This window comes from Sminthopsis crassicaudata, chromosome 3 (genome assembly GCF_048593235.1).
Source record: "Sminthopsis crassicaudata isolate SCR6 chromosome 3, ASM4859323v1, whole genome shotgun sequence".
Classification (NCBI taxonomy): Eukaryota; Metazoa; Chordata; class Mammalia; order Dasyuromorphia; family Dasyuridae; genus Sminthopsis; species Sminthopsis crassicaudata.
The window spans coordinates 398,743,735-398,757,559 of record NC_133619.1 but is presented as its reverse complement, the minus strand read 5'-3'; the positions used below and the strand labels follow the sequence as shown (position 1 = coordinate 398,757,559).

At 41.1% G+C, this 13,825-nt stretch overlaps 1 protein-coding gene across 4 annotated transcripts in view; it reads right to left on the bottom strand.

Annotated features, from left to right (window-relative positions):
* GRIK4 (glutamate ionotropic receptor kainate type subunit 4) overlaps positions 1 to 13,825 on the bottom strand; it is a 680,228-nt gene that overhangs the window by 22,301 nt on the left and 644,102 nt on the right. For all 4 annotated transcript variants that reach the window (XM_074302596.1, XM_074302599.1, XM_074302598.1 and 1 more), the window contains 3 exons: positions 13,016 to 13,189; positions 8,059 to 8,224; positions 6,094 to 6,319 (listed from right to left, as the gene is read on the bottom strand). In XM_074302596.1, the coding sequence (XP_074158697.1) occupies positions 6,094 to 6,319; positions 8,059 to 8,224; positions 13,016 to 13,189 (566 nt within the window). The remainder of the gene's footprint in view (positions 1 to 6,093; positions 6,320 to 8,058; positions 8,225 to 13,015; positions 13,190 to 13,825) is intronic.

The window sequence follows — 13,825 nt, the reverse complement described above, 5'->3', positions numbered from 1 at the left end:
CACAAAACCTTATTGTTCAGTAATTTCAGCTGTGACCACCTCTTTCTGACTCCATTTGAGATTTTCTTGGCGAAGATAGTGGGATGCTTTGCCATTTTCTTCACCAGCTCGTTTTATAGATAAAGAAACCGAGGCAAACAAAGTTAAAGGATTTGTCTAGGGAAACATAGCTAGTAAAATGAGACTGGATTTAAATTCAGATCTTCTTTATTCCAGGTCTGACTCTACCTAGCTGCCTCAAATCATAAAATTTATATCCATACCAAAATAAAGTACTCATTCCCCACTATATATGATCTCTTACCTCTGTATCTTTATACACCACACTTGGAATATTCTCCTTCCTCACTTTTGAGTAAATAATTGAGTAATTCCTATTCAAAGCCTTTTCTGATTTCTCCAGTTGTTACTGTCAACTCAACAATTCCAAAAACTCTTTACTTTTCTTTCTCTCAGTAGATTGCAAATTCATTTCTTCCCTCCTTCCCTCCCTCTCCCTCTCTCCCTTTTCCTCTCTCCCTTCCTTCCTTCCTTCCTTCCTTCCTTCCTTCCTTCCTTCCTTCCTTCCTTCCTTCCTTCCTTCCTTCCTTCCTTCCTTCCTTCCTTCCTTCCTTCCTTCCTTCCTTCCTTCCTCCCTCAATCCCTCTCCTTTCCTCTCCTTTCCCTTCCTTTTCTTTCCCCCCCAACTTAGCACGGTGCCTGACCCTTAGTAAAGGAGGCACTTAGTAAAAAACAAACAAGCAGGAGACTTGATTGAATTGAATCTTAAGTATCAATCCCTTAGTGCTTTAAAAAGTGTGTCCTTGCCAGACTTTCTTCTATGTATAATGGTTCTGGCTCTATTGCTCTTCCTGTCTTCATTTTTTGTTAGGGCCATTTCTTCAAATAGTGCATTAGACATCTCTGCTTTCACTGATTATGAGCATAGTATTATATAAAAAATGCTGGCAGATAGGATTCATTTTTTTCATCTCTCTCTTACTCTCTTTACAGGTAATCTACAAATGCTCTTGGAATGATCTTAGCTGGCTTTCATGCCAAACTTTCAACAGATTACTTTTCTCCTTTACTGCTCTTGACTCTTTTGTGAAATGACACTATTAGTAATCTTCTATCATTTTCCTCGATAATATTTTATAATCAGTTTACATTCCAAACAGTTGTTGTTTAGGCTGTCATGCCATTCTTCCTGAAAAAGAGACTGCTGACTAAAGTAGTTTGGGATTCTCTGGGCTTCTGTGCTGTATTGTGGTGACTGCTTATGTCTGTTAAACTTTTGTAGGAAATGATAATAATCAGAATCTGTCTCTCTTCTCTCTCTGTCTCTGTCTCTCTCTCTCTCTCTCATCCCTCTATCCCCACTCCACATTTGCTGTTAACTGTTTACTTGAACAGACTATAGTGATTACAACTTTCCTTCTCATCTTTATCTTTTCTTCTAATTTGGTATTAATTTTGACTTTTGTTCTAACTAGTTGATGGCCAGACTTCATGCTGTTCATTTATAAATAAGAAAATTCTTTCACATTGCTTAGCAGTTGTTTACATGCTCTGTCAATCTCTTCTTTCCTATCCTTTCCTTCCTTCCCTTCCTTCCTTCCTTCCTTCCTTCCTTCCTTCCTTCCTTCCTTCCTTCCTTCCTTCCTTCCTTCCTTCCTTCCATCCTTTCCTTCCTTCCTTCCTTCCTTCCTTCCTTCCTTCCTTCCTTCCTTCCTTCCTTCCTTCCTTCCTTCCTTCCTTCCTTCCTTCCTTCCTTCCTTCCTTCCTTCCTTCCTTCCTTCCTTCCTTCCTTCCTTCCTTCCTTCCTTCCTTCCTTCCTTCCTTCCTTCCTTCCTTCCTTCCTTCCTTCCTTCCTTCCTTCCTTCCTTCCTTCCTTCCTTCCTTCCTTCCTTCCTTCCTTCCTTCCTTCCTTCCTTCCTTCCTTCCTTCCTTCCTTCCTTCCTTCCTTCCTTCCTTCCTTCCTTCCTTCCTTCCTTCAAGAAATTTTCTTGTATCTGCCAGCATCAAGAACTCAGTCACTCAGCATCACCCCAACCTTCACAGTGTTCAGTTGAATTTGGCTTGAGCTCACCTCCCACACACCCCAAATTGTTTTCTCCCTTTCTTGTTGACTAGCTAATAGAACTTTTGTTTAGCACAATTTGACCTTTAATAGAGTATGTCAATTGCACTTGGTTCTGACATTGAGGTTTCATCAGAAAAATAAGGTCAAATGAAACCCTGGGAAGTTCAGTTTACCAGCATGGGACAAAGTCCCTAGTCCTGAAACAAAGAAGCTTATCTAAAAGTAGAAAGTACAATTAATCTGTACATTTTTCTTGCCATGGTCAGACGCCTTGAAGTGGGAACTCATGGAGATATTGACAATGATGTTCTGCCATAAGCTCAACTATGTCAATATATAAGGCATGTAAACTTTCAGAGTGTATGGACATTTAATTGACTTTATAAAGAACCAATAGTACATTAAATATGGAGTGAAAGAATGAAGGTTAAGGACTAGATGAAAAGTTGTCTAGCAAATATTATGTGATGATTGCTGCTACCAGCTCTGTGAAGCTTTTGTTCAATTCCTTCGATTATGAGTGTTCTCTCCCTTCTTAAACTATCTACTTGTGTATATGTTGCATCCTCCCAGTAGAATGGATGCTCTCCGAGGATAGGACCATTTCATTTTGGTCTTTGTAGTCCCAGTTATAAGGCAGCTTGTATATGGGAGCTACTTAACCAATGCCTATTGATTTGAATGAATGACAACAAATCTTATTTACATAGGATTTTAAAGGATTGGAAAGCACTTTCCTCACAAAAACCTTGTGACATGGATAGATAGTACAAGTATTTTCATCACTATTTTAAGATATTATACTTTTATATAATGGAAGTGTTAACTACTCCTTTGTTAGAAGCCCTGAAAGTACAAATGGAAGAAGACCCAATCTTCAAGAGTTTACCCATGGTCAGAGAACTACTAAGACCCTGAGATAAGATTTGAAGAAAGGTTATTGCATCCTAAGTCAACTATCTCAAATTGAGTTGAATGATCATGAATATCTTCTCTATTTGATTAGTTATAAAAAAAATCAAGATTTTTGCAAGTTGGTTTGATAGCACTTTTTGCAGGATTCAGTTAAATTTAACTGAATATGTCATAAAGTATGCATTTCAAATTAAATTTGTGGTTCAGTCAGCCATATTAAAATAATATGGCAGCCAATAAAATGTTTTCATATGATCTATCCTTTTTAACATATTTCAATGAAATTGAAATATAGGTACAAACTGACTAAAATATACAGTTCACAGAACTAACGTGCTACAAACATTGCTAGGTACATCCTATTTTATTATTATGCCTGCTTGTTTTCTTGTTCCCTTTAATCTCTGAAGAAGTTGCCTAATTTGACAAAATTAGAAACATTCCTGAAATGATGAATATTCAGAGAGGTCTAAAGTTTTTTGAGCTCTGGTCAGGTACACATAATTATGGCTAACCACTAATTACATATATTATTACAAGGTGTATAACAAGTGTGCCAAATCCTTGTTCCTAGCATTCACATCTTTATTCTTGCTTGTTCTCTGCCACCCTTAATAAACAACTCTAGAAAGGGCCTAAGTTTATTCCCCTGTTTACCCTCTGTGGGAAGGACTAACAAGCTGGGTCAAACTTAGAAGGTGAGCATTACAGAAGGAACGTAGCTGGATGATATTCAGGAAGTCAGGAAGCATTACCATCTCAGAGCTGAGAGTTTGTATATTAGTATTGGAATTAATGGCCAGTGTTTCATTATTGGTTCTTTGATCCCACTCTTGGAGATCAGTATGAGAGTTGGAGTCCTGAGTTCCCTGGGAAGGTCATGTTAACTCTGTCCCTGTCGGAATCCTCCCTTATTGTGATGATGTTGCTTTATCATCCCAGGCCAATTTGGAGGAAATTCTAGGATCATGAGGAAATTTTTTCTGGTCGATGCCATTGTCCGGGGCAGAGAGGGGAGGCTCACCTTCTGATCTTAGCTGAGAATAACCACAACATCCTCTGTTTCTACAACCCATCCCAGTTCATTTACCACACTTAGGTCTCTTCTTCCTATCACCTCTCCTCTACCTGTCCAACCTTCCAGCTTCAATGAGCAGTCTTGGCTTCCATGTAATTTCTTCTCTGGCTTACATAGACTTTCCTTGGCTCAAGTTCCCCCAACCTAGATCTTACCCCGGAGCTCCATCATCTTTCTAAGCTCCAGACTAAGTTTTTGGCAGCAGCACAGAAACCCGGGTCTCCACATCTCGATGACACTTCCACACAGTCATTACCACCACCTACCGGCTCAATTCCGCCCCAATCCCCACGGATAAAAGAGAGCTCACCCTGGCCAAACTGGGCCAACCCAGGCCATCTCAGGCCATTGGAACCGTGCAGCCCATTCTCAATTACACGAGTTGAAAGGGAGAACAGGATTAATGAAATCCACAAATAATTAGAAAACTATCTTACTTATAAGTGTCCCTCTCCCTGTTTTCTAAATCTTTCATCAGGGATATTAACAAATGGCAAAATTAATTCTTTTGAGGTTTTACCTCTTTGTTCTTCTCCTACCCACAGTTAGTGGAGGTGGTAATAAGCAGAGAATTGGCCAAAAGGCAAACAGCAGGAGGAGAATATAAAGAGAGAATCTATCAAGTCCATAATTAGCTTCTTAATAACGGGAAACTGAATATTCATCGATGACTTTATCACACCCCATACATCCTAGGGAAAGAACAGTGGTCTCAGTTGGTAGAGTCATATAGGAAGCTCTAGGCTGAATCCAATATATAGGTTGCTATTAATAACTTCTCCAGGTGTGCTCTGGATTCGGGCCCTAGCGCAGGGTGTTACACTTTCAGAGGCACACTGACCGCCCAAGGGAGACACGTGCTATGCTCCCCCTTGCTGCCTCTCCTGCGGGATAAGGAAACTAGCAGGGCACACAATACGGGGATAAGAGGGAAACGGCCAGGGTACAGACCACTGCAGCCCCTGTGAGTCACCCATAGTCAAACCCAGCCCCCCTGCCCAGTCCCAACCTTCGATGCCCTGCGTAGTTCTAACCCAGAACTGTGTGAAACTATCATTTTCTTTCAATATTTTCTTTGTGATCTCTGTATTTTAGCTATTATCTCTGCAGATGACTCCCAAATCTACAAATCTAGTGCTTTATCTCTTCTGGGTTCCAATCTTGCCTCCCCAACTGCTAAATATTTCTACTTAGGCACCCTGTGGGCATCTCAAACCTGACATATTCATAACAAAACTCATTATCTTTCTCCCTAAATTCACTTCTCAATTTTTCTACTTGCGGGCAAATGGCACCTTGTGAGTATATCCCAAGGTTCTGTACCATCTCTTCATAATCTCATCAGCTCCCATAAGTTCTGTTATTATCTCTATGCAGATGACTCCCAGATCCTTTCTGAGCTTTCATCTTCAATCACCAAGCCAATTTCTCTACTTATAAGTTCCATAGGCCTCTTAAATTTAATGGGTCCAAAACAAAACTCATTACCTTCCCCCAAAATTCTTTTCTCTTTCCAAATTTCCTACTCCTGTTGTTATTTTGTACATTACTATGCTTATATATTTTTGGACCTGCCATACCCTTCTCCACACTCCCCCCTCTCCTAGTGGGACATAAAGTAATTGAGGGAAGGGACTGTCTCACTTTTATATTTATAGCCTCAGTGCCCAGAATAGGACTTGGCCAACAGAGGTACTCAATAAATGTTTCTTTATTGATTGATGGTCTTTGAAGTCTCAATAGCAGACACAGCAAGATACTGGCCTGCTTGGATACAGCAACGTTATTTCCAATACTTATTCTGCTTGCGTGGGCTGTTGTTAACTATGACTCTGCAATGGGCAAGAGTACCAGGAAGCTCTCTGGAACACTGTCCCTGCCCTTGGACCGTCCAGAGCCTTATCCTACTTATCCATGGCCTTGTTTTCTGTAATTCTGCCAGAACCCACGGAGAGGGGCCAACTTCAAGGCTCTGTTTCTGGGGCCTCTGCCTCTGGATGGACCCACATAGTAAGGAATTTCCCTCTCTGCATACCGACTGGCATCCCTATCCCGTAGCCCTTGGTGTCCAACAGGCCTCCGATCTGGGTGAGGTTGCAGTTTCGCTGGCGGTAGTATTCATTCATGGTGGACTCCAGCAGGAAGGCATAGTTGGAGTTCAGCACCCGGGCAATCCCTTCTTCCGTGCTCTTCACAAACACACTAGGCTGCTTAGAGTACATGTAATTCCACATCCTCTGATATGTCTGGTAGCGGGAATTCTGGGGAAAGAGCACATGGAAGTGGAGTAGGAATAAAGAAATGGATTTCGGGGAGAGGGAAGCAAGCTGGCACCAATAACCCAAGCAGTCAGGATGCCCTCCCCCAGTATTTTAACACAAACCACATGTAAAAATGCCTTCTTTTCCTTGTTCTTAAGAAATTGATGGACTTGGAGGAAGCAAGCTAAGATCAAAACCTGCTGTGAGATTTGGCTGAGCATGGTCTAACCTGAAGACCACTCATGCATTTGTCCAGTGGTCTGGGAGGATAAAAGTCACATTTTATCCATGGGGCAGACATGATGGTCTGATCCCTGTAAGGTGTCCTATTTGCCGGCTGCTCTCATCCTGCTCTCTCCCTACTCACTTGTGTAGGTTATTTTCTGTTGCTAAAAGAACATCCTTTTTCCTCTTTGCTGGGATTGCAATTATAATCCACCTGTTGTAATACTCTTCTTTCTAGGCAGTTGTCTCTGTGAAGCTTTCTGTACCCCACCACTCCAAAGGATTTCTCCCTACACAAGTTTCTACTTTGTCAGAATCTCTCCTGTACCCATTATATCAGGGCAAGAACTGTGTTTTTTCATCTTCCTATCCCCCAAATCTGGCACAATGCCTTGCATATTGTAGATGATTAAAATTATGGAATTGCAATTCAAATCTAGCCTTGGATTCGTACTAGCTGTGTGATGCTGGGAAAGTCACTTGACCTCTATCTGTTTCAGTTTCCTCAACTGTAAAATGGGGATAGCACCTGCCTCCCATGGTTGTTCTGAGGACTAAATGAGATAATATTTGTAAAGTGCTTTACAATCCTTAAAGTGCTATGAAAGTGCCAGGTATTATTTACTATTGTTATCATTGCTGTTTTTATTAATCTGTTAATGTTGTGACCTAGAGATTTAGGTTTTCTTGCCTATCATTGTTTAGTCCCCTTAATAGAGATAGGTGGGAACTGATTTCTGGTCTTATCACCTCGATTACCAAATGGCATGAACTAAGGTGCAATAGGATCCACTGAACTAAGGTGCACTAAGCAGTGACTTCCAAACAGACATCACCTGGAGAGGAGGCTCAAGTAAACTACCATTGGCTCTAAACTGATCCTTTAATTCCATATCAGACACCAGAGTCTGCTCTCCAAATAATAGGCAAGCAGAGAATGTTGGGAATCTGGCCAAGTTCTATGCTTGATTAATGTGCTGTTCTCTAAAGTTATATCCAATGTGACTTGTGAGGAAACTAGGAAGATGGGGTCATTTTAGACTTTGGTTAGAGATGAAAATGAACTTGGCTGATGAATTGACTACACACTCACTGGGCTGTGCGGAAAATCTTCCCAGGAAAATCTGAAACTAGGAAATTCACTTGTCTAGTCAGACTAAGATAGGGCTATCCATGGAGATCAGGCAGGACTTTGTGTTCACTTTCTGAGGACCCTATGGGGGCATACAGAAGGTCCCTGTCTAAAGATTCTACAAGTTTATCAGGTCAAGGATCGGAGCATCTAGGTTACCCTTATCCAAGAGACTATTCTGATTTTATTCCAGACTCCTCTGCTGGGAAGCTATCAGCGGAGCCCCTATGGTTTCTAGATTGGATGCTAGGAAAGGGCATAGCAGGAGAAGGTAAAAGCTGGGGAAGGAGACTTCCCATCTCCAGCAGTCATCTCACCTTTGTTCCACCTTCTCCTCCCTCTGCTAAACCCCAATGAGTCTGAGTAAAAGAGCAAGCTTTACTTGGAAGAAGGTCATGCTGGATCCTCCATGAATTGTGCCATACTCAATGGCTGTCTGGTCAGCCAGGTCATCCACAGACTCGATGGGCACATCCATGCGCTGTACAGTCAGGAAAGCTGCCAGGTTGGCCGTGTAAGATGAGATGATGATCAGAGTGAATGCCCACCTATGGGGAGAGGACTTGAGTAAATCAGCTGTTGACTGAGTGCCCCCAGAATGCATGTATATGTGTTGGTGGTATGAAGTGCTCTCTCCTTTCAAGAAGCTCATAGCCTTCAAAGGATTAGGGGAGAGAAAATAGTTTCCCAAATGTGGAATCAACAGGAAAAATGCAAGCACAAAATGGCACTAAAATGAAAGAGTATATCTGGTATTGGATAGATATATTGGCAATGGGTTATGAATCATGGAGGAAAGTTTCCTGAATGAGAGGGACTCTAAAGCATGACTAGGAAGTAGAAAGAGGAGGTTAATCATATAATCTGGAGCCTCTTAAAGATCATCTAGTCCAAATCTCTCACCTTACAGATGAGGAAACTGAGGCTCAGAATCAGTCAAAATGAATTTGTTAAGCACCTACTATGTGTCAGGTATAGAGTACCATATAGTATAATAAAGGGAATACACATAACGACAAACTTTTTAAATCCCCAAATCAACAGTCCCTGCTCTCAAGATGCTTCCCAGAGGTGAAATGCTACCCCAAAATTCTGTAATTGTGTTTATAGTAGAGCCCAACTCCTACTCCAGTGGAAGAGACCTTTCTACTACATCCCAACAAGAGTTCCCTTTAAGATAAGCAATTTGTGGTTTACAAATAGTAAGTTTTGTATTATTTTCATATGAGAAATAGGAGATTGAAGAACAGAGTAAGGAAATGATTCATCCAAAGTTCAAGTATTTTGGGTAGAATTTGAACCCAGATATACTGATTTTAATATTAGAGTTCTTGTTAGTGTACCATATTGGGGAACAAGTTGATTCTAAGATTGGAGAAGGGATAAGAGGGGACCAAGTGTGTGACTCTGCCATTTTGTTTAATTTTTGAGTCATCATTTGCCCAAAAGAATGTAAATTCCTTGAGGGTAGGAACTGTTGAATATTCAAATTTATCTCTAGTATCTAGCATAATGAATGACACATAGTTAAACATTTATTAAATGCTTATTGAGTGATTGATTGCTAACACAAATTAGGGACAGGGGGCAGGTGTAGAGCCCTGGTACTTCAGGTTTCTGGCAGGAAACAAGAATCTATTCTCTATAAAGTATTGATACCCTAGGAGTAGATACTGACTACTGGGGATCCTTTTTAAAGTAAATTACATAGGCACCTAGAGTAACTATAAGAAATTTCCCATTTAGGGTTGCTTACTAATGATAATTTGGGTTCATATGTAGCATATATTTTTTATGTATATGTTACTTCCCCTACTAGAATATGTAAGCTTCTTGAGGACAGAGGTCATTTCATTTTTGTCTTTGTATCCCCAAACCCCAGCACTCAGTAGAACTTAATAAATGCTTGTGGAATGATTGAATGATTGTTTCGAATATCACAGACTGCATCCCCAACCAGAGTAATCCATATTCCAAATGTAAACCATTGGTTTGGGGAATGAGGAAGGGAGAATGGAGAGCTTGTTAAGAGAATATAAAGAGCTTGTTTTAAGTAATGAAACAGCCTTTTTTGGCTATAAAATTTGAAATAGAGACAATTGTTTTGCTCTGGAAAAATATCTTTTTTACTAGTCTAATCTTTTGCAGCCCAACATGCTATTTGTTCCCTAGACATGTCTTTTCCTTCTCCCTAGAAAATTTATTTCTTCTCTGTGCTTTTTATGGACTTTCTATCCACCCAAATCCCCCTTAATTCCTTGAATCTACATCTTCCACGTGTGGAAGCTTCTGCTTTTATGGTTTGCTGGTACCTCTCTACCTGTGATCTTGGGAGTGGAAACTAATCAGATTTGTCTGAGCAAGACTTTTTTTTTTTACTTTATAGATATTGAGTCATTTAAATCATGTCCGACTCTTCATGATCCCATCTGGGGTTTTCATGGCAGAGATACTGGGGAGGTTTGCTATTTCCTTCTCTAGGTCATTTTACAGAAGAGGAAACTGAGACCAAGAGGCTTAGGTGGCTTATGCAGGGTCACACAGCGAGTATCTGAGGTCAGATTTGAACTCAGGAAGGAGAGTTTTCCTGACTCCAGGCCCAGAGTTCTTATTCACACTATGCCCATTAGCTTCCTTTGCTCCTGAGTCATTTTGAAGCAGCACACGGCAATAATCCATGCACTGAGTCCACTGCCCTGATGCATGGACACAGGAGTCCTAGACCATCATGATCTTCACCCTGCCATAACTGCCAGACAGTAATGCACTCCTAGGTGTACCCTTTCCAGCTACTTCCCAATCCGACTTTGGAGATATTAATCCCTAACCTAATGTGAGGGGCTTGGAATAGCTAGCATAGAAATATCAGTCTTAACCAGAGTTGAGGGTCTCCTCTAGCTCGGAGGTATCTCAGACTGACTTCAAATGAACAGCTCACATGGCTTCTCTAGCCCAATCTTTCTATATTGTTCCTGCTTCTTGCCTCCTGAGGTGTCTATAGTTAAGCCATATGTTCTCTTTTGTACTTTCCCTTAAATATGCTAAATAAAAATGCTTACAGCATTGACTGATTCATCTAATTTTTTTTCCAAAAAAAATGGGCCCAGCAATGGGCCCTGATAATCGCACATATGATAAAACCATTAAAGATGACTTGCTCTATTAAGTAGATTAAACATGCCCCTACCATATGGTTTACATTTTTAAATTTGTGAACCTAACCCCACTACTAGAAAAAGAATTTTGAATTCATTCTTAATGGATGGTTGTGGGTCAGTAGTGCCATTTTTGCATAAAGGCAATATTTCATTTACAAATTGGCATTCTTTTGGACTTGCATATCCCCATTACTCTGGATGAGAGACCAAGCCTGACTTGGATGGTCTTGTATTCAGTCCCTCCCCCTTCTATTGGCAAAGGACTGAGCCATGATCCTGATTTAACAACAGAAAAGCCAAAGGAATTCAAGGAGGGCACAATAATGTGAGAGCAACAGTTCAGGGTCCAAAAAGGGGCCTTTTTAAAGTGTCAGAGCTACCCTCACACATATCCTCTGGACAGAATTACCAAGTAACCTGGATGTGACTATTTCAATTTTCACTGAGGTAGTCTGTGAACCACACAGCAAAACAACCTATGGCATCCTTCTTACCTTGGGCCAGAGGTTGTTATAAAATAAGAATTGGGGCAAGGAGACAGAATAGGGCATAAATATGAACAGAAAAGGTGAAAAGAAGAGAGAAGGGCTCAAATGCAAATGGACAATTATTTTACATAAGAAAAAAACAGAGGGGTCATGGGATCAGAATTCCCAGGGGGCCTAGGCTCTCCCAATTCTGATTTTTGAAAACTTTTCTTTTAGCCCCAGTTTTTACTCTTCATATCTACATGGCCTCTTGAGTGTGAGGCAGATCATTCTTCCTACACTACCACACCTGGCTTCTAGAGGAATTACAATTCTCATCTCTTTCTTGATTAAAGTGTGGGAAAGTTCTTTTTCTCTATTATCCAATAGAATTGGAATTGAGGGCAGAAAGAAAGGAAACAGGGCTCTAGCATGTGGCAAATCCGAATTTAGGAATAAGCTAACCTATAACAAGAAACCTATATTCTACAGACTTGTATATTTTATTTTTGCTGAGGCTGAGGTTAAGTGACTTGCTCAGGGTCACACAGCTAGGAAGTGCTAAGTGTCTGAGACCAGATTTGAACTCAGGTCCTCCTGACTTCAGGGCTGGTGTTTAATCCACTGTATCACCTAGCTGCTCTTGCACCACCTAGCTGCCCCCACTTTTTTTTTTTTAATTCTTGTGTGTGTGTGTAAGTTGTTTTTTAGTCTTGTCCAAATCTTTGTAGCCTCATTTGGGATTTTTTTTAAGGGGGGCAGGAATATTGGAGTGATTTGCCATTTCCTTCTCCAGTTCATTTTTACAGGTAAGGAAACTGAGTTAAGTGTTTTGCCCAGAGTCACACAACTAATAAATGTTTGAGGCCAGAATTAAGTTTAGGAAGATGACTTCAGGCCCAGTGCTCTAACCACTGAAACACCTAGGCTGCAATAATCAGAAAATAGTAGCCAGAATGCGGAAGGCAATAGCTATCTTTGCAGTGGTTGAGACTCATTTGAAATGTGGTTTCCAGGTCTGGTGCCATGTTTTGGGAGGGACAATAGTAGGCTGGATGGATCCAGAAGAAGATGAGCGTGATGGGATGGACTTAAAACCACATGGTGTGAGATACAGTTACAAGAACTGGGATTAGCAAGGCAGGAGAAGACAGGAGAAAGGTCTTCAAACACTTGAAAAATTGCTATTGTCGGGAGGGATTATACTTAATTTGCTTGTTTCCAAAGAGGGAGAACTCATAGTAGAAGTTCTAGGGAAGTGTATATTGGAGGAGGAACTTCTTAATAATTGCAGGGATGTACTGGAGCCAATTCCCAAGGGGAAATGAGTCATTCACTCATTTCAGAAGATAAGATTAAATGATCCCTAAGGTCTCTTCTACTTCTGTGAGTCCAAATATTGTCCCTTATACAATATAAAGAGCTGGGGCAAAAAAGGGAAAGCTAACCAGAGGCCCCCCCCCCCATCTCATCTGAATAATGAATGGATCCTAGGACTCACTTAATAAATGTCACTTGGAAGTTTGTTTTTTTTAAAGTTACTTTGAATTTCCCAGAGAACAAGAAGTTTGCCATAGAAGCAAAAGCAGATGAGGTTGCCATACACTTCCAGAATGAGGATATAACTATAGTGGGTTTTCTTTCTTAGTCTGATTCCACAGGATCTAGATTGATTTCCCTGGTCCCTAACCCCACTTCTTCTTTTGGATCTTACCAGACGCCGCTGACACATCGGGTGGATAAGGCGCGTGGGGCGATGGTAGAACCCTGCTGCATGAAGCCCCCAACAGGGAACCACAAGCTGTTTCCCAGAGAATACTGATTCACCAGAAGGTTACACCGGCCCTGGGCACAGGGATGTGGGCTATACCATTCATAGGGTGTCAGCCTGTGGAGACAGAAAGGCCCACTGTGAACATGCTTCAGTATGAGAGAAGAGGCAGCTGAGGGGAGGGTATGATGGGGGAGAGAAGGAAGAGAAATCTCTGAAGTGGGAGTCAGGATACCCAGGTCCTAGTCAAGGGTGACCTTCAGCCAATCATTTCACCTTCAGTTTTCGTTTCCTTTGTGAGATAGGGGACTTGAGTCTATCCAAGATCCCTTTTATCAACTATATATCTATGGATACAATTATGGCAGAGAGAGTTTCCTTCATCTACTTTCCCCACTGAGTCTTCACTAAGAAGCGCCATTGAATGCCCTTTTTTCTTCAATCTGTTCTTTGATCATTTCAACAGATTCAGAAATAAACTTTCTTCAATTGGTCCTTTTTCTTGTATTCTTCTCTTCACCCTAATCTTGCCTTGGCAGTCCCTCAGTCATTTCTTCCTACTTTACCCATGCTCCCTGTCCTTGGCAAGCACTTACCTACGGCTTGTATATAATGTAAATGGCTTATAGTCTGTCCATAATTCAATGGAATGTTTCTGATACTGCTAGGCTCCCTATCCTAGTGGAAAGAACAATGGGTTACAGCCAGCAGCAAGGACACAAGAGTTTGAGCTCATTAGTAATGTAATCACGG